Source organism: Vollenhovia emeryi, unplaced genomic scaffold, assembly GCF_000949405.1.
Source record: "Vollenhovia emeryi isolate VEMERY1.0 unplaced genomic scaffold, V.emery_V1.0 DF939218.1, whole genome shotgun sequence".
NCBI classification, from domain to species: Eukaryota; Metazoa; Arthropoda; class Insecta; order Hymenoptera; family Formicidae; genus Vollenhovia; species Vollenhovia emeryi.
The window spans coordinates 73,560-98,338 of NW_011967148.1; the positions used below are offsets into that span (position 1 = coordinate 73,560).

Here is a 24,779-nt window from a genome sequence, read left to right on the forward strand (position 1 = left end):
AAACATGAATTGAACTAAGATTAACGTTAAGCAACGTTTGGTGAAGCCGGGCCTTGTACTTGTAAGATCAAAGTTAAGCGACGTTTGACGAAACCAGGCCTTAGGCCCGGTTTCACCAAACGTCGTTTAACTTCAATCTCAGTTTAATTCATGTTTGTCTCTTTCTAAAGTAACAGTTGAAAAGAGGCAAAGAACGAATTAAGCTAAGCTTACAGCTAAACAACGCTGGCGAAACCGGGCCTAAGACTCCGAAAGTAGTTTTACGATCGTGCACAGTATTATGCAATATATAGATCCAGCTCGGAAAAGGAAAAGTGGTTTCGAAAGCAGTCCAGTTAACCCGATCGTGCTCCGATCTCGGGGATCGCGAATTTGCAGGACGAATTCGTTAAAACAAACACGTTATTTCCGTTAATCACGAGTCGTATTTATATTTCGGAAGCTGCGAGGCGCCGCGCAAACTCCATGAAATTTTCGTTGTTCCGCCCTTACGGAAAAAGAAAAATACTCGCGTTTTGAGTGTTTTGTCCGAATTTACCCTCAATATTGGGCGTAAACACCCAGATTTAAATATTTGCACCCAAATGCGAGAGTAAATTCGGACAATCGAGTGTCGACGCTCGAAGCTTGAGTGCTTTTTCCGCAAGGGTGTCTCTCGGTCCGCCGCTCATTCTGATTTTTAGAGCTCGACTTTTCTAATTGCCGCTGCGACGACGGCCGCTTTAGGAATTGAAAAGAAAAAATATCGCCGCCACGGCGTTGCGGGAACCGATTTCTGCTGCCGCGAGTTTTCATTTCCCTTGGACTTTCGTACTTGGTTCGCAACGCGGGAAAAAGACGAGAATTTTCGTACTTCCGCCACTTCCGCTCCCGATGCGCACGCGCGAGGCGCGGGAACCGCGCGCCAAAACCGAAGGTCTCTTCGCTCCCAAGTTCGAGTTGTTGGTAAACAACGTCTTCACTTCTTACCCTTTGACAGCCCTGCCGTCGTCGGCCGCGTTTAGACACACGTTTTATATGAAGTTTACCGTGAATGGAGGGTTCACGATGTCGCAACATGGGGCTGCTCTGCAAACGTATAATCAGGAACTCGTCAAATGTAATCCGTCCAGTTTAACCTAAAAATTGTCACTTATCACTGTTCGTCAGTTTGCAAGGCGGGTAGGCAGAGTGTAAGGCTCGGTTTGCAATGAGTTAGTTAAACCAGGCCGTATAGACCACAAGCTTTCCGTTAGTTTGAATCTTTGATTAACGTGATTTTGGTGATCTGAAATAAAATATAATATACTTTTGCTGTACAAGCCCGATGTGGCGTTCAAGGTACCAAAATCGTCGTTAGTTAGAAGTTTAGAACAACGCGTCAGTCCTTTTTCTTCCACCCAGATCGACATGTCATTCCGACTTCTAACTGATGACCGACAACTCATTGTAGGTCTAAGGCCTGGTCTGCAATGAGTTCAGTCGTTAGAAGTTGGAGCTATAGGTCAATCCTGTTTCTTTCTGGACCTGATTTTCAGGGTAAATTTTAAAAGGAAGTTCTCAGTGTGAAGGAAAAGGGACCGACGTATAGTTCTAACTTCTGACTAACAACTCACTGTAGACCAGGCCTGACGGACAAAAGTTTTCAGTTTGAGTTCACTTTGATTGGCCTGATTTTGGAGATCTCAAATAAAATATGATACACTTGCTGCACAAGGCCAATGTGGCGCGTTGAAGGCACCGAAATCGTGAAAGAAGATGCTGTCGCTCAAATGTCAGGCTGTACATCTCCGAGCACTTTACTCCGCGTTGACTTGATATTTTTAGGAACAAAATTGCTCCGATCATTACAGCGATGAAATCCCTCATTGGACGTATTTATACTGAAATGAGATTGTTTTTCTAGATTTAGAAGAGATGAAGCTGAGGCGATTGGAACTTCAAGCTCAGGTAGAATCCCAGGAAGAAGAGAAGAACAGCCTGCAACGCGAAATTGAGAAGATGTCGTGTAAGCTTACGCAGCTCAACGATAGTTTAGCAAAAAGGATCACGGTCAGAAACGAATACGACAGGATAATTGCTGAAACCGAGGCGGCATACGTGAAGGTAAAGGTTGTAATTATTTAGTAATCTATTTTTTCATCGGATGTTAATCTCGTGCATCTCTCAAGTGTTATATTTGTCTTGTTATAGATTCTAGAGAGTTCCCAATTATTGCTTAATATGATCAAAAAAGAAGCAGTGAGTCTGGATCAGACTTTAGTTAAAGCCAATATTGATAAGCAGCAGTATCGATAATAAGATATAAATTAGAGCTCGACAAAAATGCTTGTGAGGGACCAGATGCTGAGAAAATGTATTGTTTGAAAATTTATTAAACTATTAATGGATGCATTATCACAGAGATATAGTTATTAATTGACAAGTACAAAATTAAATATATAGACTTATAAATATATAAACTTTGGAACATACAAAATTTTTATAGCGCCTGCAAAAATTTATTAACTATACAAATGCCTGTGTGGAATGTCTCTAAACTAGCGATGTATTTTAATGACAAAATGCGTACGGCGAATATTAACATTTCAAGACGACAATTTTAATACGGGAATGCCGAGGCTAGGAATGGCAAAGTGGCTAGTGACGAAAAGTCTTTTCACGAGTCGAGGTGTCATTGACAACCTTTTAACAACCAACCTCCTGCCATTCCCTGAGCGAGCCAAATTCTAGTATGTCATTCGCAATCTCTACCCTCCTCCCACTTGAAAAACATAGCCTTGATATGTCCGTACTACAATTTCGTCTTAAAATATTACAAAATCTTTGTCGTTAAAATATTTATCACGGGTTCACAAAGACACACAGTATATGTTCTACTTATGATTATTACAAATAATATTAATCAGTCTACGTGTGTTAAATTAAATGTATAACTGAACGACAGTACTATTTATAAACTCGAGCGAATATATATGCAGTACATAAGTCATCATGAAATAATTATAAGTATTATTAACAGTATTTAAATGCGAAGTTTGATCTGTGTAATACTAAAAATTTGACTTTTATTAGAGGATATTATATATATATATAAATATATATATATATATATATATATAAAGACTGATATAAGGTTGAAGTCTATTCTAGAAAAATTACAAAATATTTTACAATAATATTTGAACGTTTTCAAATAATTATTATTTTGCATTGACATATTTTACCTTTTTTTTCATATGTATGCATATCTATACATGTGTATATCAATTGTATTTTATAACTTCTTGAAGATATTTTCGTCAGGATATGCTATTGCACTTTGTTTTCCATTCTTAAATGGAAATCATATCTAAATTCGTATGTATGTACGAACTAATAATATATATTTCGAAGTTTTTCATCGTTTTTATAAATTAATTTATAATTTTTATAAATTTAAGCGTTTCCAAGAGCCTTCTGCTCGTTCCATATTTGCAAGAGCTCGTTCGGATCTTCGTATCCATGCGATGTTATAACGTACTTGTAACTATATTTTGTATAAGCTTTCTTATAAAAATGAAACTCTTCGCAATGAAACGGTACTATATCAGCTTTCTTGGCTACTAAACCTAAAAAGATGTCGTCGAATCTGAAGTGTTTAGTGTAGAAGCTTGTGTAGTACAGGTCCAAAAGAGCCTCCTTCGACAGGATGTACGCACCGGCCGTGACGTAAGGTGGCCACAAATGATACGGGTATTCTTTTAGCGTGACGTACCATTTCGAGAATTTATGCCGATGTGGCGTAGATCGTGTGAACACGAATCCCGCAAACAGTCTAATGTCGTCTGGCAATTCCAAATCGAAAAACTGTCGTTTCACTCTACTCAACGCAGATGAATTTAGCCTGAGCAAGTGTTCATCTTCCACCTTGGGCCCTTCCTCGATCTGCCCATCTTGTCTCGCGTGCGCGTCATTTTTCTGACTATTATTACTTGCAGACCCGTGAACAGCGGAACTGTGCGCAAAAGACATTTTGATTTTTGGGTCGTACGTCGCACTTTTATTATCAAGATTAGCGTCATTGTAATCCATTAGGTCCGACCGTTTGATTTCCCTTTTGTGCGCGCTGTACACTTTTCTCGATTCCATTAGGTAAAATGGATAGTTGGCCGGGTTTCTAATGAACGTCGCCACATTTTTCACCGACACGTACATATCGTCGTCGACGAACATGTAAAACTTGGAGTTGCTACAGTACCTCACCAACCACTTGAAACTCATCATTGTCTTTATGGTATTATTGTAATACGAGTCTACGAAGTCCGCCTGTACAATGTCCTTGTAGATATCTGCCTCTAGTTTTAGTTTGGCCTCCACCTCTTCGTCACCTGGATGCGTGCCCACCACAAAAATAGTCCTAGCTGGCACATCGAAGAATCTCTTCTCAATCCCCCATGAATTACGTATAGCGGTTCTCCTATCAAAATTCTCCATAGCAGACTTTACTATATACACAAGACGAAGCGCGTCGTCCGCGTCTTCTTTACACTTTTGCGGCTGCTTCAAGATAAAAGCGTATCTGTACTCGTTTATAGGCTCGACCTCGGGTTTCTCGTTACGTCGCAGAGCGCTGACGAACTCGTGCACGTTGCCCTCGTACGGATACACAAAGTTTTCATCGTACGTGATCTCGAACAGGTGCACAAACGCTCCGAAAAATTCCAGTAGCGCTATCGCGCCGAGGCAGAACAGCATGTATCCCAATTTAACTTTCGACACGGCACGGCGACATCTTTGAAAATAAAGGCGGAATAAGTAGTACTCGAGCAGGTAACGGCACATCTTGTCAGCCGAATTTCCGCATAATATTCCGTGCAAACTTTCTCCCTCGAGTTCCCAGCCCTGCAACACACAATTTTATGCGTTCGATGTTTTCCTCATTTATAAAAACGCGACCCCCTCATACGAGTTCCTTAGAAATAACGCCCTTCATTTATCGTTCCCTCGACATTATTTCTGAAAGCACAGTAGCTACCAAAGGCAGCACGTAAATTCTTCTCACAGCAATAGCGTGCAAATATAATTTAATTGAATTAATGACAGAAGCCTACGCGCAGAGCTCGGACATGCAAAGTGGCAACTTACGGACTGTCGACAATCATTTCTCGTTCGGATAATACGGGAGAACGTGCGGGTGCCTTGTCATTTTAAAGATATAAATGCAAGGTGCAGCATCCTCCTTGTTTTCCTTTTTCCTCAACGCCATCTAACCGATCACTCTCGGGAATATATTACGAGTACCAGGGAGAAACCCGAGAGCAGCCACGCCGGCGTTCCACTTGGGGTGCTTTCGCGACGTAGGTCAAAATGATCTGTGCTATGATTGGTCAAATCTGAACTTTCGTAGCATCACATTGAAATTTTATTCAATGAAATTCCAGATTTGACCAATCATAGCACGGATCATTTTGATCCGGATTATTTTGACCTACGTCGCGAAAGCACCCGTGATCACAGAGTGCCGTGATGACCGTTTTCGCTCGGCTGATTCCAGCGCCATTTTCATTTTTCGAACTATTCCGCTACCACCACAGATGAGCTATCAAGTAAAGGCCTTCACACATAAAATTCCGTAAGGACGTAAAACGTAAGCGTAAGAAAATCAACAGGTTGGATTTGCTACTGCTTGCGTCATTGCCTTACGTTCTCGACTGTGATTGGTCGATTTTCTTATGCTTACGTTTTACGTCCTTATGGAATTTTATGTGTGAAGGCCTTAAAACGCCGGCGTGGCCGCTCTCAGGTTTCCCTCTCTGCGAGTATAATACGTACGCGTAGAAATGGATCGTGGCTCCTCTATAGGAAACCTGCTCCAACTAAAAATCCGATCACGTGCAGCGGCGAACTTGACAAAGTCAATAACTGCGAAAAGGTCTTGTCATTTTTTACGTCTCCCCGTTAGAAGGAAAAAAAAATCCTCGGACAATACTGCAAGATTTCGATATTTTTCAAATTATATTTAAAACGCAATTTAAATTGCACTGGGTTTTAAATATATAATTAAAATCTACATGACACGAGCAAACTGCAGAAAAGAAAATCGCGTTTATTTTATATTAACTCGTAAAAAGATTTACTATCGCCAGCAATAAAAACCAATGGTAGTTTATTGAAACGACCTACACTGGCCAATGTGTTTATTTTAAAAAAACTAACGACGTTCCCAGTGAGAAATGATTTGTCGATTGACGTCGAAATTTAACGACATCGAATCGACATCGACACCGTCGAATTGACGTTGATTCGACATCATTTCGACGTCGATCGACGAATCATTTCTCACTGGGTTTCGGTCCGGGATTCGGACCCTTCTCAAGTATTCTTTTTCACGCAATTTCCATTAATCACATATCGCTTGTTTGGCCAATATCGCTATGTTAATAAGATATTGGTCAAAAAACGATTGCACTCTTTGGTTGAAGAATGCAAAGTCAATTTTGGTTGCGTTGTTAATTCTGTGACACAAGTAAAAATGTCGAGTGTATTCGTCGATCGATGTCGGATCGAACGTCGGAATATTCTGAAATTAAAAATATTTGCACTCCAGAAGAATATTCATAGAACTATATGTATGTGCTATCTGGGTATATCTGTCTTTGTTTAATTTGAATGAAAAACAAAGACCTGTATATGATTTAACTATTAGTCGCCAAGAGGTTGGAACAGCCGGCCTTTAGTCAGTTATTTTTTCGGTTCTTTTTTCCCAAAGCGCTGGGCAAGATTGATCCTATCGCGGTCATCGCTCACACGCCTATTCATCTGTCGGTGTCGTGCTTGCGGATGAACCCAGTGACTCGGAAGGATGCACAGTTTGCGTTTTATTTCAGGTTGACTGGTCACCGATTGGCAATTCGATATTGAAATATTTCCGAGTACAATTTGCAAAAACGTGTATTCGTCATCATTGCATTAGCAATCTTTATGTAATAACAACGTTAATTATCTTCATTCACTTCGAGCGTTTATCAACTTCGACCTTCCCGAATCAATCTCTTGCGTAACTAATATATAAAATACACTTTTTCAGGTAAAAAATTCTTCACACATGAACATGAATAAATATATAGAATTATATAAAATTCTTTCTTTTCGAAGGAGACGACGAACACCTCGAAGCATTTGACCGCAACCATAGAAGGTGCATCGGTTGAGCCACAAGCAGGATCATCCTTATCTGTAGAAAGAGTATTAGAAATAGCCTGTCGTGAATGGCGCGAGACTCTTGAGTCCCGCTGTTGCGCTCTTCCTCGCAGTGAGTCGAAGAACCTCGCGAGCCAAAATTTCGGCGGCAATCATACATTCTGCGTGGGAAACAGTCGCACGGTCGCTCTCACGGTCTCCTTTGTCGCTCCGTTTCTATCTTCGGACTCCTCTGCTTTCGTCGCAATCGATCGTCTTGTACAAATAACTTTGTATCTTCTTCTCGCGCAGCATCGTCTTCGTAGGCTGCTTCCTCAAGTATCCCTGATAGCACATAAGTCTCAGTTATGTTGCAGTTATGTTGCAAAGACGTTTCAATGTCTTTGCAACATAACTGCAACATAACTGAGACATAACTGAGACTTGTTGTGCTATCAGGGATTATACGGATCTTCTTACGAAATCAATCTAGTAGTCATCAAATCAAACGTTCCGAAAAATCATGATCGATATCGATTCGATCATCGACTTGTGAACCCGGGACCATTCGGCGTAGTTGCCCGTCCGTGTGCCGACATTCGAGAAGGATGTCCTCCTGTTTTCCTCGCACGGAAATTCGCGGCTCATTCTCCGCGCATCGCGAATGAATTGCGAGTCCGTGTCGTTTCCGCGTGAAAACGGCGAGCTCCTTACCGCAGCGCGGCGTCTCGTTCCTCGGCGCCTCGGAGCCGCTCGCCGTCGCCGGTGGGTCTTTATCGATTGACCGAGCGGAAACGCGATCGGGCGAGAGAAATGTCTCTGACAATGTTTTCCGCTCCAAGGAATTAGCCACCGACGTCGCGGACGTGGGGACATCCTCCTTCGGCGTCGGCGACACCATCGATCGCTCCTCGTTACGAGCATCCGCTCACCCGGCGCCTTTCGACCCCGATTCCGATAATTTGATACCGCGATTATTAATCTCCATGTCGAGATTCCATGCATCGTTCATCCACTGTCATCTCGCTAGTCTCGTCATTGATGTCAGTCGCTTCTGACTGAACGATCTTCCGTATCGTTCGACGTGGACTTTTCCGGGGGAAGGAGCTTGGTTTTTCGGATCAGTTTTGTCCAGTTTTCCAAATTCATAAATTTTTTTAACTAATCGTTGAACAATGAAGACTATTTCTTCTTGCTATTTGTCTATACGTATGCATATCTCTCTTGTTTTAGTATCGAGTGTTGGAAGGCGATCTGTCGATTAAGCCTGATCTACAATGCGTTCTTTGCGCCTAGAAGCATTCTACTTTGTAGCCAATAAATGTGTCGAAAGAATTTGTGCACGTTTGATAAATTGTACATTGTGCATTGTACATACAATCGTACGTATTGTCGAATTTTTTAAGCGTATCGATTCGTTTATACAAATATAGAATGTTTCCAATCGCAAAAAGCACATTGTGGATCAGGCTTTAGAGATTGTGCGTAAGCACGTCATATTTTCCACGAAGATAGATGACAAATTTATTGTTCGCTCGTTTATTAACCCACAATCTTTCCGTATTGTTTTGCGCATACGAGATCGAGTCTCTCACCTAAAATTAGTTAATTAATAAGATTCATAAGGCTCTCGTGTGATAAACGCAAATTCGAAGGAATAAAGACTTTATTGCGAAAAATATTTTATACTTCGGCCAGGTTCATACCCTTTTTTGTGTAAAATTAGTTAATTTATTACTTTTCCTTGCGTCGCAATATCATATAATCGTGCTGTCTCAAAACCGCCGAACCCAATTGTTCCTCAAAGTTGCATCCATATATCAAATCTTTTTGAAATAAGTGGATTCTGTAATGCTCTTTAAATTTATTTTTAATTCGCATTGAATGGCATAACGCAACAAGATTGCTTGACATATAATTCTGGACAAAATAGCATAAAGTTCATAGGAGCAAAATTCCAGACGGCAATTTCTCCGTAGTGAATGACGGATAATTCTTTGACTGTTCAACTAAACGATATAATTTTTTTCCTCGATATTTTGTCTAAGATACGTTTTTTAGTGCTGGAGTCGAGATGAAAAATTTTACCAAAATTCTCCCGTAAAGAAGAATTTTTCATCGACAGAGTGCACGGCATCTCGTGTACCTATCCTAAGATCCGTAAGATGAAAATAAGAAGCTCGGGGTCTTTAAACATTCTTACATTTAATTTCAATATTCATCGACAGGACGGCAGGTCAATAAAATTTTTCGGTGCATTTTCTCTAATCATTACGGAGAAATTACAATCATGCTCTAAATGATAAAAAGAAAAGAAAACGACTATTATTTTTGGTACAACGCACAGAAAACTCGAAATTTCTCTTGTTCCTTCATTCCATAATTGCCATGAATCATTTAAATACGGTGTATTTACGGCACCGTATCAATTGCGATAATCAGGGTAGCTGTATAACTCGCAATATTCCTTAATAAGGAAAGAAGTAATGATGAAATGATCGAAAGACGGCGGCTTCTTAAAGAAAAAAAAAAAAGCTGATAAGAGTCAATCGTATGTTTTATGACATACGATAATCTTGATTAACTGCATTTTAATCTTTATTGCATAATCCGCATTATCTCCATGGCGAAGTATTCGTCCGTAAACAACAATTAATAATAGACCCCCCATTGTTTGTTCAAGCAGTTTGACCTTAATAAAAGGTTTAAGTCTATCATCTGCTCCGTGTTTAAATAAACCCCGTACACCTTGACGTTACCTTCCTGGAGCTTGCGCAGTTTATATTTTTCTGAGGCAAGACCCATGAGGTGGATATGCCACAGGTAAACCTGTTAGAGTCTATCATGTCTTTATTGAAAGTAGATTTGCAGCGGGCTAGAGCGAGAAGGGGAGAAACGAACGGAGATGTGCGTGTAAGAAAGACGCGAAACGTTAAACAGTAAATAGCTTCTTTACTGCTCGTCGACGGCACGAGTTCTTTAACGGCGATCTTAATTCGTACGACTAACAATCAACGGCGCGTACAATGCTGACAGGTGTGATCGACGGGTTCGTATATCGTTTTATAGTAAATCCTTCATCAGCGACCCATCGTTTTGTTCTACCTTGCGCCTAATTAAATATCAGTTGATTTGATCGAGCGGTGCGGGCCGTTCATTGCGAAGTACACCGATCTTAACAACTTCTTATTTTTGTCGACAATAATGGAGGAAAGTCCTCTATTATGAGGTAGGTTTCTAATATGAGAGAGAGAGCAAGTTTTCAACACCCAAATTCAATCGCGAATTTTGTCTTGCAACGATTACACAATCTTACAATGAATTTTCCACTAAACAGATTTAAGGACGACAAACGCCGCTATCTCATATTAGGGGACTTTCCTCTACCGTTACTTCTTTTCTACGATACGTACGGAAACCTGAAATGAAAATGCTTTTTGCAGTACTCAGTTGTGTTGCGAGGACAACAACTTTACTATCGGACGCATACCTATTGAAGATGACGTTGCTCGAAACCAGGAATCCTTGATATGGACTTGTTACGGTGTCATAGTCCCCATCATCTTAACCGTCGGCGTTTTCGGCAATGCGGCAATCCTTGTCGTGCTGTCCGACCCGATGTTTCGCGGTATCGCATACTTGTATCTCAGCGGACTCGCGCTGGCGCACATCGGCGTGGTCCTGTCTTGGATAACAATCAGTTTGTACAATCCGATCCCAACGCAGCGTGCACTGCAGAAAAAAAATACCGCTTGACTGAAGAAAACCATCTGTTGCATCGAATAATTTTTTTAAATTAATTTAACAGAACAGGACAATTGTATTTGGTTACACTCGACGCAGTTTGCCAATGCATCAGCGCGTAATTCTAGTTCGTTCGTTCAACTTGCAGTCTTTTTTTTCCTCAGTGCCCAACAGCGATTGTATAATAGGATGTTAATATAATTATATTTGTAACTACAGACAGATATACATGTTTCAGCGCTGAGATTGGGCTACGGCATGAGCAATAATTACCCATCAGCTTTCTACCATGCTCATCTTGAACTCGTTATTTTAAACGGCTTCTCGGCCGCCAGTGTTTTTATCATGGTCTGCTTAATTGTGGATCGATATATTTTTGTATTCTTCCCGGCGCGCATTCGCACCGGAAATGCGCGCAAGAACATCAATTCCTTCATACTGTCTTCTTTCATTGCTGGTTTCATGGTAAGCTGCTCTGCATAAAATAGCACTCTTATCTTTGGTCGAAAGATGCATTTAGATTTCTTTGTAGAAAAAATTGACATATCGAGCGATCTTTTGCAGTCTGATATTTTGCTGTAACAGGTCTTTGCTGTCGCAGATATTGTTATGTTCCATTTTCTCATAATTATCTGTAAATAATTATATCTATCTCTTAATTGCAAATCTTTTTACACATTTCTTAAAATTCCTTGTAAAGATATATTTATTTTTTTGTATTATTATAAAATGCTATATAAGATGTAATTTCTACTGAACGCCAACTATAACAATTATTAACGACGATTGTATCGTTGCATCCTCAATAATCTGCTACTAATATCATTATCATAATACCATATATTAGAACAATTAAAATCCACCGAAAAAATTAAAAAGTACCGGAAACCGACCCCTGTCAACGAGGTGGCTTCTAATAAACAGTAAAGATTCGTGTGTTTCAATTAGAAAAAGATTTTGCGGTGAGATTCCGAAAAGTTCTACAGAAATAGAAGCTCTATAAACCGGGAGATTTCTCTCTTAAAATTTATCCTGAAAATTATGTAATCGTGGGACAACATCGCATTTTGAAAAACTAGTAAACTTCTTTTCAAAACTCGTGAAGTTGTTCGAAATGCCATATTGTCTCACGATTACATAATTTTCATAAATTTTAAGAGAACATTCTCTCCGTGTACATTTACTCGGATGACACTTATCAGCGAATCTTCACAAGCGGATACAATAGGCACAATAATTTTATGTATAATAACGCACTATGTACAATATACTGTTAGATATATATATTTTATTCTATTTATAGATCAGTAGTCCGCTATCGGTTATGAGAATCGTTTATACGGAGCAAGATGAGTCCGGCACTTCTTTTACATTACGCGAAAATGTGGTCGTTACGCAAAATGTTATATGGAGAGCGTATATTTGGATTATACAGATCGTAGTGCGAATTTGCCCGTCGATCGTATTTATTGTACTGAATAGTCTGGTCATTAAGCGATTTCTACAACTGAATGTGCAAAGCCGACAATTCCACACCGTTGCAGACAAGTTTCGGACCAACAACACGCCCGACACATCGTTGCTGTCTCGCAATCGAGGATACAAGTATAATTAATAATTCATAATTAGGTTTTAGTTTAAAATAAAAAAAATTAGATATATATATATTATTATATTTCTGGTCTCGCCAGCGGTACTCACAAAAATCGCTCTTTGCAGAGAGGAGCAACACTTGGCGATATTGACGACAACAATGATTCTGTGCTTTTTCATAACAGCAGTTCCGCCAAGTCTCACGCCGATACTGTATACCGATCGTCATCCGTCGGATCTCGGTTACCAAACGTTCCGAGTGTATTCGGCGATCGTCGAGCTCAGCAATTATGCCATTTATATTCTCATATATCTTGCCTGCAGTACAGAATTTCGAAGCAAGTTTCTGCGAATTCTACAAGTGAGCTCGTATAGTCGCACTCGTCGATTGCGACAATTCTCATTTGAAAATCTCATTATAAATCGTCCAGAAAGCAAACTGTCCGCAGTATGACAACAGATTGGCAGTAGATTTGCTCAAATATCGCATCAGTATCTGCTCGCATTAAGTTCGTATTTTGTTGGCAAAACCTGCTATAGTCTAACAACGGATTATCGGTAGAAGTCGAACAAAAATATCTAACATTTCATGAACGTTTAAATAAAAAAAGTATATATATATCTATAATTGAAATGGTATAAAATGGTAGATTTTACTCAATTTCTGCGATCAGTCTGCATGAAGTCCCGTCAACAGATTTCATTGTATTTTTGCTGGCATTTGTATCGACAATATTTGCAACAGATACTTGCTAAATCTGTTTTCGACAGATTTGGCTATCTGTTATCATTGTATTACATGTTTAATAGCAACAATGAAAGATAACGTAAAGTTTCAATAGGCGCGTATTAAAGGCTCTCAAATGTAAGCATATTAAAAATTATAACCGCAGAGAAATATTCGTAATTAATGAGGGCACAATTGGATCAATTTTTGTGAACAGGGAAAGTGTAATGAAAATACGGGGCAGGACGTTGATCAGCCGATAGGCGAGATCGAGGATTACAGCCGGCACGGTACTACTGTTCGACTGACACCGGAACATACCAAATTGAACTCCCCCGAGTCGCCGACCAAGGAAACTAGGCTGGAGGAAGAAAATGCGCAACCGTCAGAAGCCACTGCTTTTATGTTAGAACGCCGTGTGATTGTATAATTGTAAATTGTATTTATACGTTGCGCATCGGGTGCAATCGATCATTTGTATTTATTCTATATATACATACGCATTGTATTTGTATTTATTATAGTATTGTACATTTTTGACGCGTATGTAATGAAACTCTATGTATCATTAATGGCTTCGAATTAATGTACGAGATTGTTTTATGTATTACAATTCTGTACTATATCGATGGTTTTGATTAAATATCTCAAATGATGAATCTTAATCTTATAATTCTGTTTTTTTTATATGAATGTATGCACAACGTATCTCACAATTTGTGACCGTAATGTTAATAACATATACTTGTGTAAAAAATAAGGCGAACATCCTAAGATAAAAGTGTCGAGACCGTAATACTTTTCAAACGGGCAGTATTTGCGTGTTCAGGGACAGTACATCGTACAACAAAAAAAGATGTGCCTGCGTTCTTGCTGACCCTTTATGAGATTGAAATAATTACATGTACAATGATATGTATTATAGTCAATCCAAGTTTGACATCTAAGGAATAATTCTGCAATTTTTGCGAGGAGAATTACACAACTTTTGCTATTTTTACTTAAATTATATTTCTGGTTTATTGAATTTCTTTAAGGCTCATACTAGCGGAATAAGTTTTTCTTTCATTAAAAATATAGCAAGATAAAGGAGAAATCAATGAACCTTAAATTTATAAGTAAGTTTTTCATTATGATTTAATTATCTCATACCCGGTGAAACATTTGTCACGCATGAGCATACGCATAAATATATAGCATTACATAAAATTATAAAACGTCAAATATGTCCATACATATTTTTACATTGTACATTTCTGTATAATTCTATACAATTCTACACAGTTCTATATAATTTTATAGATTTATATACTTAAAAAATTGCTAATTGTACACAATTATATATAACTGTAAATAACCAATTTTTCACATTAAAACATTTTGCTTACAAAAGCATGTATAAATCTATAAGTTATATAGAAATATACAATGTAAAAATATCTATATGGACATATTATATATATATATATATTATTTGATGTATATATTTTTATATAATTCTATTATTCATGTTCACGCGTGAACAATTTTTTTACTGGATACAAGTTAATCTATTCTTAACAATTATGATTTTTACCTTCAACTTATCTTTATTTTAAGCGCTTTTGACCTCCTTTTCTCAATGTCTAATTACACATCCGTCTTATTTTGAGTGCGGAAAGTGCAACGTGGCGCAGCAGCCAAAGGCACGAGCTTTCACTGCGACTACGCGAATTCTAACCTAACCTAACGTGCACCCGTTTCTCGCTGATAACAATTTATAACCTAGATCTGAACTGTCAAAGTGCAAGATGACATACATATATTAATTGCGTCGAATCGTAAAACATTCCTCATCTTAGTAACGTGCTGTTTTATGTAGCGGATCCAGGTATTATTTGCGTTTGAGAAACACCGTTAAAATACTCAATACACAAACAATGATAAAAAGTTGAAAGAAGAAAGTTCTAAACGTATAACGCGTCCGAAAGCTTGCAAGAGTTAAGCCCGGTCTACAGACGAGTTGTTAGAAGTCGGAACTACATGTCGATCCTTTACCTTTCTGGGTGGCAGAAAAAGAACCGACATACAGTTCTGACTTCTGACTAATGACCGGCCCTTATCGTATACCGATTGTTACCTTATTTTTCTAGTGGAGGCTTCATGATGTTCGAGTTGCCAGCAGAATTGATAGCTAAGCCCTTAGCTCTGATAGGTCTGACTGGATTAGACATTGCAAATCCGGTGCATCGTTCCATCTGGGATGCGTTCAGCAATAATCGCAGGCCGGATTGCGCAGCCGTTCAATTCAAGCTGCTCAGCTTGGCGCACGAATTTCCTACAGTCAAGCCGAAGGTACACTTGATAGCGCAACGTTCGCTGGGATACACTTGTGAAGAAAAGAATATTATTTGCCCACTTACTGTGTACCTCTGTACATTTCAGCGTAGCTCATACGAATGGTACATACCCAAAGGGATCCTAAAACGAAATTGGATGAACAAGTACCTCAGTGACATTCCGTCTGTAGTTGTTGTGTTCTATGACTTGGATTGGAATGATCCTCTATGGAATGAGAAGAAGATGGAATGTGCTTCTAGAGTCCAATCTTTGAGGTAACATTTTATACTCTGGATATGATTCGACGTTTGCTACGTTGTTGACGCAAACTGAGTAATACAATATTCTTTTTAGAGCTGCCCTCGACGGGAGGAGTACGAAGATAGCTGTAGTATTGATACAACATGCGGTTCAACCACTCCCTGGTGCCGAGGATGTAGTCGCGACTGAGCGTGCGACTGCGCTGTGTGGAGCTTGTGATTTAACAGCAAAACTTTTGTACATCCTGCCGCACGCTGATCACTTATTGGGATATATATCCAGGTTTTTGACCTTATAATTTTTCATCCCTTTAGTTTCTGTTTTTTCTTACGGAAATAATAAATTTTGTTTATTGCAGACTAGAGACGGCGTTCTACGACTTGGCGCAAAACTTTTACCACCACGAATATCGGAATGTCAAAGGTCATCGCGATCAACTCACCAAGAATGTCCATCAGTACTTATTTGTTCGTCATCAATTTAAAATGGCATTCTTGAACGAACTCAAGCAAGAGCTGCATCTCGCGCAAAAGTAAAATTAAAAATGTGAACAGCTGTGTGTTGCAGTGTGTGTATACATGTATGTATGTATAAATGTTTTGCAGGCATTATATGCAAGCCTACCACAATCTTCTAGAAACGAGAATGACGGATGCGAATGCAGTGGAAATAAAAACTGTTGCTGGCTTTATAAATTATAAGTTGTGCAGAATAATGTTTAATTTGAATCTTCCAAAAGATGCTATTTCTCAATTTAGACTTCACACAGAAAGGTACTAATGTTCAATGCAGTGATGTGTCAACATATTTCATTTTAACGATAATGATTAACTGATATTTATTGTTAGATTTAAGCTAAAAATCGGTCCGAAGGAGCTCATTTTTGAACACCATGCTTGGATGAGTAGCCAATTCTCTACATTTGCAGAACTGTTTGACGAGGCCATTCATCAAGGATTACCCGCTGTTCAAACGCAACATCCGGGATATTATTTCCAATTAGCTGCTAATCACGCGAGTTTACGACAATCCGCGTGTAAAGAACTCTGTCTGGTACTAGATACTGTAGTTTCTTGACAAGTACATCCATGCTTTCTGTTATATCACTTGAGTTTCAATACTATTTTAGCATATAAACAGCTATCCAGATCCGGATCCATTACTGGGTGAAGAGAAACTCGAATTTTATGGGCAACGGCCGTGGCGACCTGGGAAATTAAGCGCAGAACCAGCAGACACGGCTAGAGAAGCTATCGGTATACAAGCCTTACAATATAGGGAGAAGACTGCGGTTAATCATTCTGTAAGATAATTTATACATACATATAATACAATAAATACATACAAGATAAATTATATCTTACATATATTTACATACATATATCTTTTAGAGAACATGTGATAAATAAATTGTTGTAAAACATTTGCATTCTTTTTTCAGATGATAATTATCGGTTTACTGGGAAATGCGATATCGCAATTCAAAGTGTACCGTTGTCCAAGAATGCGGCGATTATTAGGTATAACTTGCCTTTGAAAATTTAAAGATAAACATTACTTGTAATACGCTCATAAAATACGCAAAATTTCCTTTCCCCTTTTTTTCTTACAGTCGTGCAAATGGCAGAGGAATACTTTAATGCTAGAGATTATGGCAAAGTTCTTACGTAAGTTAATTCATATAATCTTTTCTCTCTGCCTGTAATGAAAGCCTTCGGCAAAGTCATCGATTCTTTCGTTATTTTTCTTACACTGTATTTGTGCGTTAATCGTAAAATTTGATTCATCAGATTATTGATGCACATGCTGTGGGAATATCATGGAGAACGATGGCCGGTCTTACTCACAGATATCTTAAAGAGTGCATTGCGAGCCGCTTATTTGTCGACCAGTATTCAAGACTATCTTACTCTGGCCTTTGAAGCTTTAGGGCCTTCAACTATGTTCTCAGAGGAACGACAAGCTGTTATTTATGATAATATCATGAATATACTACAGGTTAGTTTGATGAAACGTTTATGCGTTTCATTACTGGCTACATAATATAATACTCATTGTATAAGTAAATGAAAGTTTATTTTATATGAAAATTTACAAAAAAAATGGCTTTACCTTTGATAACAGAAGAAACCGCCGAATCCAGAACCAGATTTGCCAGATGATATTAAGCATCTTGCCATGGAGAAATGGACGCTGGAACTCAATCGTTCGGAGCCAAATCTTTTTACAATTGATGACAATAACATGACATCGTTTGTCGATCTCAAAGCAAGGTTTCTGCAACAAACGTATGCGGTGAACACAATGATAACGGTGGAAGTTATCGTAAGGTATTTAAATATATCTTTACACGCAAAAAAATATAGCTTTTTAAAAATCACTGGAAGTAAGTTTTATCTTTTACTGCAGGAATTCTTACCGCGATGTTATTGTATTTTCTAATGCATCAATGACAGTCAGTGGGCCAGGTTACAATGTTGACATTCCAATTGATGAGGCTCAACAGTCAGACCTTATTTTTCAACCGAAGGAAACGAAAAAGTTTCACTTCAACTTTAGAGCGCCTCATCAAAATGATGGCGCAGAAATTCGTATTAGCACAGTTTCTTTACAAATGGGTGATAGCGCGCATTGCTGTATTTTATTGAGATACTCAGCTATGGGTAGAGAAACAAATTTGTTGGATCGTTTGTATCCTGAAATACAACAACTTCGGTACGTTTATAGAAGCTTCGTACAATATCTTAGTATCCATTAATTGTGTCAAAAGAACTAACATAATTTTTCTTTGCATCAGTGGCGGCGAGTTTGAAGCAATAAGACCGTTAATTCACGCGGAGATTAAACAGGAAGAATCGAGTTTAAGTTTAGACGCAAAATCCAACAATCCTGCGCTCATAGGCGAGTGGCTACCCATCACGATATCCCTATCAGCTAAGGAGAATGTTAATGCAGTCAGTTTATGTGTAATACTTGTATCGGATGGTAGCAACGAACAATCAAGTATGCTTTCATAGTATTTTATATTTTTTTCTTGATTATTTTTACGTCCAATTGTGTGATATCATCCATTTTTCTGTTAACTAAGCTGTTCTACAATATATTTCAGCTGAATTAAGCGTTAATATGCTTAGTAAAGAGTCAAAAATATCTATTACTGTTGGCGATATAGTAAGAGACACCTCAATCACGAATGTTGTGTATGTTAGAGCACATAAAGTAGGTGATAGAAATTTTATAATAAAGGTAGGCACTTACAAATAATTATCCCTATAAATCAACTTATTATAATATTAGAGGAAAGTCCCCTATTATGAGATAGGCTTCTAATACGAGATAGCAGGTTTTCAATATATAAATTCAATCACAAATCGTTTTTCGCAACAATTACATAATATAACAATGAATTTTCCACTAAACAAATTTTACTCCAAGGGCAATAAATTTATAACGGGACCAACAGATTATGCCTATTAATTTAGCAAAAACTCTGCTATTTCATATTAAGAATCTATCTCATAACAGGAGACTCCTATGTTACTTACTATGATTATATGTAACAGGCGGACTATACTAGACCCGAACAAATTAGGGGAACCAAAGAATTAACATATTCGTTGGTGGTTAAGAAACCATTCGAAGTTGCAACACAATTTTACACTACGCTGTTCGAACCACTTACAAAGGGTTTCGTTAATGAATCTTTTATCATTATGCCTCATATTACATGTGTTTCCCCACGGCCTATAAATATTCTAAGTACATCTATAGAATTGGTAAATCTCCACAAGAAATTGTATATAAGTTTGCGTTTGGAAAGTTCGAATGTTGTGATACATTCAAGTTCGTAATTAGGCGGATTCCATTCAAAGAGAGAACAGTCTCGACAACCAGGAGTCCATTTTAGCGGGTATTAAACTCTGTGATGGTGAGACAGGGACTGACGCCTATTGCTTGATCCCAAAGATAGGTGGCGAGCAGCCAATTAGTATTGGAGTATATACTATCAAATGGAAAAGGTAAAGATAACTGTTACGATTTATATTACAGTCTGTAATCTTTGCTATTTTCACAGAGCAAATGATGAAACCGCATTAGAAACCAGTAGTAGTGTAACTTTAGCTCCTTTGTGGGTCGAAGATGCGGTGATCGGGCTGGAAGCCAAAATGCCAGCCCAGGGATGGGTTCGCACGCCATTCTGTATATCGTATTTTATAAAAAATCACTCTGATTACCTCATCACTTTGCGTCTAGCTATGGAGGGTAGCGACGCCTTCATGTTTGCTGGGCAAAAACAAGTATGTGATTCATGTGCTTATATTGCATGCAGTGCTAATGCAATCATCTTATTGAACTTTTTTTTCCAGGTTAATATTTACATATTGCCTAGAAATGTTCGAAGAGTTGATTGGGTTTTACGGCCACTGGTCGCCGGTTTTGTCGCTCTTCCAACATTATCGCTAGCTGTACCTACAGGTAATAATATCTGCTATATACAGCGAGCTCTGTAACATATTGGAGTGAGTGATCTTATTATTGCCGAGAGGTGCTGTTGGGTAAATCTCTGTCTCTTTCTTTACTATCTGATTGCTTCACGATTTTCTGTCTTACCTTACATGACTGAGATAGAAATTGTAAGATCGAAAATCATCAACTAATCACATAAGAAAGAAAGAGACAAAGATTCACCCAACAGCACTCTCGGCATTGAGAACAATGGGAGACAGTAGGACCACTCGCCGCAGCATGTTATAGCGCTTACTAGAATAATTTAAAGAGTTTTTATTTGCATTAATCGATATATCACAAATGTACAGACGAGGAACACAAACTGGGTAAAGGACGACTGTCGGAAATGATTGAACGTTCATTGCCGAGTCATATATACATATTGGTAAGGATAAAAGTTACATATTAATAAAAATGTTTTAATAACGCTATATTATAATATGGTTTTGCAGCCGAAATCGCAGTCTTTAGGAGAATAAATGAATTCGACATTGGGAGCTCTTCCTTCTAAAGAAGAAAAAATATATATATCTTTCCTTAATCAAATTGTATTATAATAGTATAATACACATTTTGCACAGACAGTTGAAGCTAATATGTGTACCATATTTATTAGAGTCGTGAATATACATTTTTCGTGGATATAATTTATTTAAATTTTATCATTGTAGTTTTAATTAAATGCCCTAAGATTATAATATTGTAAATTTTTAACAAATACTCATTAAATAGCAATCATATTACTATCGCGTCACAGTTCGTATATAGATATCGATCGTTTTTAAGAGCATCGAGAAACATTACGTTACCATGGAAACCATACATCTGTATGATATGCTAGTATTGCTAGTAAACGTGCAGCAATTTTCCTTCTCCTTTCCGTTCCTTTATTACAGGATCGTTTTAGTTGACAATTGTAAAAACATTACTCGTGAATGAGTATCGATAATTGTGGACTCGTACGTGTACAGTGGCCCGCAACGGTTCCGATAAATGGCGAGAAACGGCAGTGTTGATATTGGAAGTGTTTTTGACGAATACCTGCAAAAAGAACAGCAATTTGAACAAGAAATAGAAGAACGGTATATTACGCTGAAATCCAATATTTTCTGCTAATAGTATTTGTGCGTATATGTATATCCTTTTTTTATCAACAAAAATTACGTTATCTCTCACTTTATTTTACAGCAATAAATTACGTCGCGAGATTCGCAGTAGGAACATTTCTAAGGCTTCTGACTCATCACCGACCAATTTGCCTTTAAATTTGGAAAAATCTCGCATTCGCAATCAGGCTCTTCTAAAGGTTTGCTACAACATACTTTTCACATAAAACAAAATATGAAAGATGTAGAAAACTTGTTGAAAGCAAAATTGTAAGTGCTGTATAGAATGTAGAAGATATATACAAACTATGTAAAGCACATATCTATTTTTAAGTAATTTTACTGATAACTTCTCATATAATGTTATTCAGGTTATCTGTCCCATTTTGCTATATTTATCGTAAAGTTACTTTAAACAGCTTATATTCAGAGTAGAATTCCAGTTACAATTTCATGTAATATAAAAAAGCAGAATACACGCATATAAAATATTAGGATTATGTAAAATTATAAATAATTTCTATCTTGAAATGCGACATCAATTATGGACGTCGTATGTATAAAACGGACTTGATTTAATATTGTTGATTATAAAGCTATCATATTAAAATTCTTGAATGTAAAAGACCGGTATTGTAAGATATGATACAAGATGTTTGTATAAGTGTACGTATTCACCCTCGCGCGTGCGTACGCACACAAAGTATTGTATACTGAATAATAGAACATGTGCGAATAAAATTGGGAATTTGTGACATATTCTTTTTGCCGCAGGATTTGGAGATGTCTAGAGCACGTCTGAGAACTTACGCTTCTTACACGCCTACCGATGCGGAATTGCAGCAGATTTCGTCGGCCTATCGAAGTCATCTTCGGAAAAATATCCAGGACACGGAACCACGATAAACTCATTTCCTCGTAGTCGGTTGTTCGGCAGCGATCTTGTCAACCTGATAACTCGAGCCGAACGAACAAACTTACAAATGAAAAGTTTGTTGATCGTTGGGATCGATGGATCGGGTTGATTGCTGCATGGTCTATTTTGTGACGTGGCTACTTCTCCGTGGGTCAAGCGACGTGAGAACTGATCCGTAAAATGTGCGAGAGCACGAGCACGATACTTTTGCGCACTTCCTTGCCACGTGGTTGCCACAATCGGGGTCGAGTTATTGCAAGCAGCGGCTACCATTTTTGTAAAGTAAAATAAAGCTAGTTGTCGAACAAACTCTGCCGTATTTTACACGATTATGTATCGTCGTCGCTCATAAAATAATTATCACCACATACGGCAACGCATTACATTGTAACTCGTACAAGTGTCGGCGTGTAATATTGCAAACGAATATGCTCGCGGTCGACTTGTTACTTTCGAGCGAAATATGAGTCGTAGACTGAAATCTAACAAAGTTAATTTGCATTCTAATCTACTCGTTCAAAGGTCTCGGGAAGCCTAATTATAAAGGCAAAGGCGTTACTTCTTCTTTTTCAGGACAATCGTGTAGCGATTGTTCGAGCTTACCCCATAAGACAGGCCGATAGATCGATGGAATCCACGAATCTTCGTATCCGACGCCGTCCGGGAGCTTCTCGAGGAATTGCGCGCGGGAGGACGCGTAAGGAGGGTGCGTGGACAAGTGGCGAACGGTGTCCACCTGCGCGCTCACGTGTGCCATATTCATATTTATTTTCTATGTGCGACGGCATTATCGTCGTCGATAATTACCGGCGTGCACAACGTGCATACACGATAGGACGGCCACGTATCCAGAAATTGCCCGATAAGGCGCTCGGGGCCAGTAATTCGCCGGGAGAGCTCGCGTTTTATTTTAAGCCGCTGCCTTTTTACACACGACGAGAACTCGCAAACGTCGAATCCCGATGTCTCCCCGGACTATTCATTTCGCAGGCGTGACTTCTCCGACGTTGAATTCGCCGGCAGATTGTAGTTTTATCGCCGGCCTCGTCACACGAAATGGCTTTTCGTACTTCGATAATGCGCAATTTATGCAAATTATCGTAGAAGTCGCGCGTCCTTGCTCGTAGCTTCACTTACCTTTCGCGCTTTCGGAAAATACTTGGGGGACACGTTGTTTGTGAGCAACGTGCAAACGTTCTGTCCGTCGCAGAAAATTCTGAGGGACTGAAAGGCGCACGAAATGAAATGCGTTTTCGGGATGTAATTTTGTATCTCTACGTGGCGTACAGCCGTAGCAGCTGAGTAAACGGAATAATGCTGTGACTTCTTACTTTGACCATCGTGACGCCCGTAAACATCTGTATCAATAGCCTCATTATCTCGAGGATACCATTCCTTTCGCAATTTGGTCAGGAACCCCGCGACATTCCTCACGGATGTGTTAATAAATTAACATTTTAATTAATTTAGATCAATTAATTTTTCTTAAAACAGAAATAGAATAGAGATCACATATAACTCGCTTTTAGAAAAGTTAAAATCATAATTTAGATAAAAGATTAAAACCTGACAAAATAAAACCTACATGCACAAATGTCGTATAATGCCCGCTTCTTAGTTGCGAATATAATGAGTGTACTTGAAACATTATGTCACACAGACACTCGCACTTGTCCATTTACATTGTATACTTGTACAAGAAATTTCCGGACGCTTTTAAAATTATTGTAACATCATTGTTAGTTTTTTTTTTTCAAATTGCTTTCAACGTTTCCTAGGAATGTGCGTCTGGCGTCAGTTACTGTTTCTTCACCCCACAATCTACTTCATCCCAATAATTCAATTGGGTTCAGGTCAGATTGGCATTGCACGATTTCCTCAGATACCTCGTTCTTTAACAGATAATTTTGCCAGTTTTGAGCTGTGTTTCGGATTAGAAACAAAAAAAAGGTAATTATATATTTTTAGCAATTATTAAAATACAATTAAATATTTACAGGTATCCAGAAATATTTGGCTGGCAGTGTACAGCCTTACTTAGGTTCTTCGAAATCGTTCGAAATTATTTCTACGATTCTCTTTGCGCAGTGCTACAAACATATCACATTTTATGAATTTATCTATCTAGAGCGCGTGTCGTGGATCACGATTTTAAGCCACTAAAAGACATTTTATGGGATTGATATAGACTATCGCGTTTCCTCATGTTTGTCTGTCCGACTGTGTAAGTGCAAACCGGTTCGTTTTATTTCACTACCTGCCTGTCGAGCATTAATGCATTATTGCTGCCGTTAGTATTCATTGGAAGATAGATGCGTAACGTTCGCTGTCCTTGGTCACCAATGTAAACCAAGATGTTTATATAGATTTTTTATTTCATTTTCCTCTTCGTAGCAAACTCACTAGTAAAAAAAACTCAGGCTTTATGTTACATGCTACAGGTAAAACAAAAATCTGAAAACGT

The 24,779-nt window shown here is 38.4% G+C and overlaps 5 protein-coding genes across 5 annotated transcripts; 4 read left to right on the forward strand and 1 right to left on the reverse strand.

Annotated features, from left to right (window-relative positions):
- The first annotated feature begins 842 nt into the window (after window positions 1-842).
- Window positions 843-2,965, forward strand: LOC105560861 (Sjoegren syndrome nuclear autoantigen 1 homolog). The gene is made up of 3 exons (XM_012010346.1): window positions 843-1,099; window positions 1,886-2,085; window positions 2,173-2,965. Exons 1-3 carry the CDS (start codon window positions 874-876, stop codon window positions 2,275-2,277), a joined length of 531 nt encoding a protein of 176 aa, XP_011865736.1. The 5' UTR covers window positions 843-873; the 3' UTR covers window positions 2,278-2,965.
- Window positions 2,966-3,195: 230 nt separating this feature from the next.
- On the reverse strand, window positions 3,196-5,344 carry LOC105560864 (beta-1,3-galactosyltransferase brn). The gene is made up of 2 exons (XM_012010354.1): window positions 5,107-5,344; window positions 3,196-4,863 (listed from the first exon to the last, which is right to left on the reverse strand). Exon 2 carries the CDS (start codon window positions 4,801-4,803, stop codon window positions 3,418-3,420), a length of 1,386 nt encoding a protein of 461 aa, XP_011865744.1. The 5' UTR covers window positions 4,804-4,863; window positions 5,107-5,344; the 3' UTR covers window positions 3,196-3,417.
- A 4,551-nt stretch (window positions 5,345-9,895) lies between these two features.
- Window positions 9,896-13,874, forward strand: LOC105560865 (probable G-protein coupled receptor B0563.6). The gene is made up of 6 exons (XM_012010355.1): window positions 9,896-10,189; window positions 10,584-10,840; window positions 11,123-11,349; window positions 12,188-12,489; window positions 12,604-12,838; window positions 13,422-13,874. The coding sequence occupies exons 1-6, from the start codon at window positions 10,167-10,169 to the stop codon at window positions 13,632-13,634; spliced, it is 1,257 nt and encodes a 418-aa protein (XP_011865745.1). The 5' UTR covers window positions 9,896-10,166; the 3' UTR covers window positions 13,635-13,874.
- Window positions 13,875-14,874: 1,000 nt separating this feature from the next.
- LOC105560868 (trafficking protein particle complex subunit 11) lies at window positions 14,875-20,876 on the forward strand. Its single transcript, XM_012010357.1, has 21 exons — window positions 14,875-15,074; window positions 15,337-15,538; window positions 15,629-15,798; window positions 15,878-16,066; window positions 16,143-16,316; window positions 16,390-16,557; window positions 16,633-16,837; window positions 16,914-17,087; window positions 17,226-17,304; window positions 17,397-17,451; window positions 17,575-17,782; window positions 17,909-18,114; window positions 18,194-18,499; window positions 18,582-18,787; window positions 18,894-19,030; window positions 19,348-19,560; window positions 19,640-19,803; window positions 19,860-20,082; window positions 20,152-20,260; window positions 20,602-20,678; window positions 20,746-20,876. The coding sequence occupies exons 2-21, from the start codon at window positions 15,347-15,349 to the stop codon at window positions 20,770-20,772; spliced, it is 3,282 nt and encodes a 1,093-aa protein (XP_011865747.1). The 5' UTR covers window positions 14,875-15,074; window positions 15,337-15,346; the 3' UTR covers window positions 20,773-20,876.
- Window positions 20,877-20,981: 105 nt separating this feature from the next.
- On the forward strand, window positions 20,982-22,325 carry LOC105560867. Its single transcript, XM_012010356.1, has 3 exons — window positions 20,982-21,375; window positions 21,482-21,599; window positions 22,174-22,325. Exons 1-3 carry the CDS (start codon window positions 21,287-21,289, stop codon window positions 22,303-22,305), a joined length of 339 nt encoding a protein of 112 aa, XP_011865746.1. The 5' UTR covers window positions 20,982-21,286; the 3' UTR covers window positions 22,306-22,325.
- The last annotated feature ends 2,454 nt before the right edge of the window (window positions 22,326-24,779 follow it).

What these genes read in the sequence shown, in the direction of transcription:
- LOC105560861 (XM_012010346.1), top strand. Translation starts at nt 874, where the DNA reads ATGCGCACGCGCGAGGCGCGGGAACCGCGCGCCAAAACCGAAGGTCTC. An exon ending in TAATCAGGAACTCGTCAAAT is followed by an intron (nt 1,100 to 1,885) that starts GTAATCCGTCCA and finishes TTGTTTTTCTAG; the next exon opens with ATTTAGAAGAGATGAAGCTG. An exon ending in CCGAGGCGGCATACGTGAAG is followed by an intron (nt 2,086 to 2,172) that starts GTAAAGGTTGTA and finishes GTCTTGTTATAG; the next exon opens with ATTCTAGAGAGTTCCCAATT.
- LOC105560864 (XM_012010354.1), bottom strand. Translation starts at nt 4,803, where the DNA reads ATGTGCCGTTACCTGCTCGAGTACTACTTATTCCGCCTTTATTTTCAA.
- LOC105560865 (XM_012010355.1), top strand. Translation starts at nt 10,167, where the DNA reads ATGCTGACAGGTGTGATCGACGG. An exon ending in CTTTCATTGCTGGTTTCATG is followed by an intron (nt 11,350 to 12,187) that starts GTAAGCTGCTCT and finishes TTCTATTTATAG; the next exon opens with ATCAGTAGTCCGCTATCGGT. An exon ending in AGTTTCTGCGAATTCTACAA is followed by an intron (nt 12,839 to 13,421) that starts GTGAGCTCGTAT and finishes TTTTGTGAACAG; the next exon opens with GGAAAGTGTAATGAAAATAC.
- LOC105560868 (XM_012010357.1), top strand. Translation starts at nt 15,347, where the DNA reads ATGATGTTCGAGTTGCCAGCAGAATTGATAGCTAAGCCCTTAGCTCTG. An exon ending in TTTAGACTTCACACAGAAAG is followed by an intron (nt 16,558 to 16,632) that starts GTACTAATGTTC and finishes ATTTATTGTTAG; the next exon opens with ATTTAAGCTAAAAATCGGTC. An exon ending in ACGGTGGAAGTTATCGTAAG is followed by an intron (nt 18,115 to 18,193) that starts GTATTTAAATAT and finishes CTTTTACTGCAG; the next exon opens with GAATTCTTACCGCGATGTTA.
- LOC105560867 (XM_012010356.1), top strand. Translation starts at nt 21,287, where the DNA reads ATGGCGAGAAACGGCAGTGTTGATATTGGAAGTGTTTTTGACGAATAC. An exon ending in GAACAAGAAATAGAAGAACG is followed by an intron (nt 21,376 to 21,481) that starts GTATATTACGCT and finishes TTTATTTTACAG; the next exon opens with CAATAAATTACGTCGCGAGA. An exon ending in GCAATCAGGCTCTTCTAAAG is followed by an intron (nt 21,600 to 22,173) that starts GTTTGCTACAAC and finishes TTTTTGCCGCAG; the next exon opens with GATTTGGAGATGTCTAGAGC.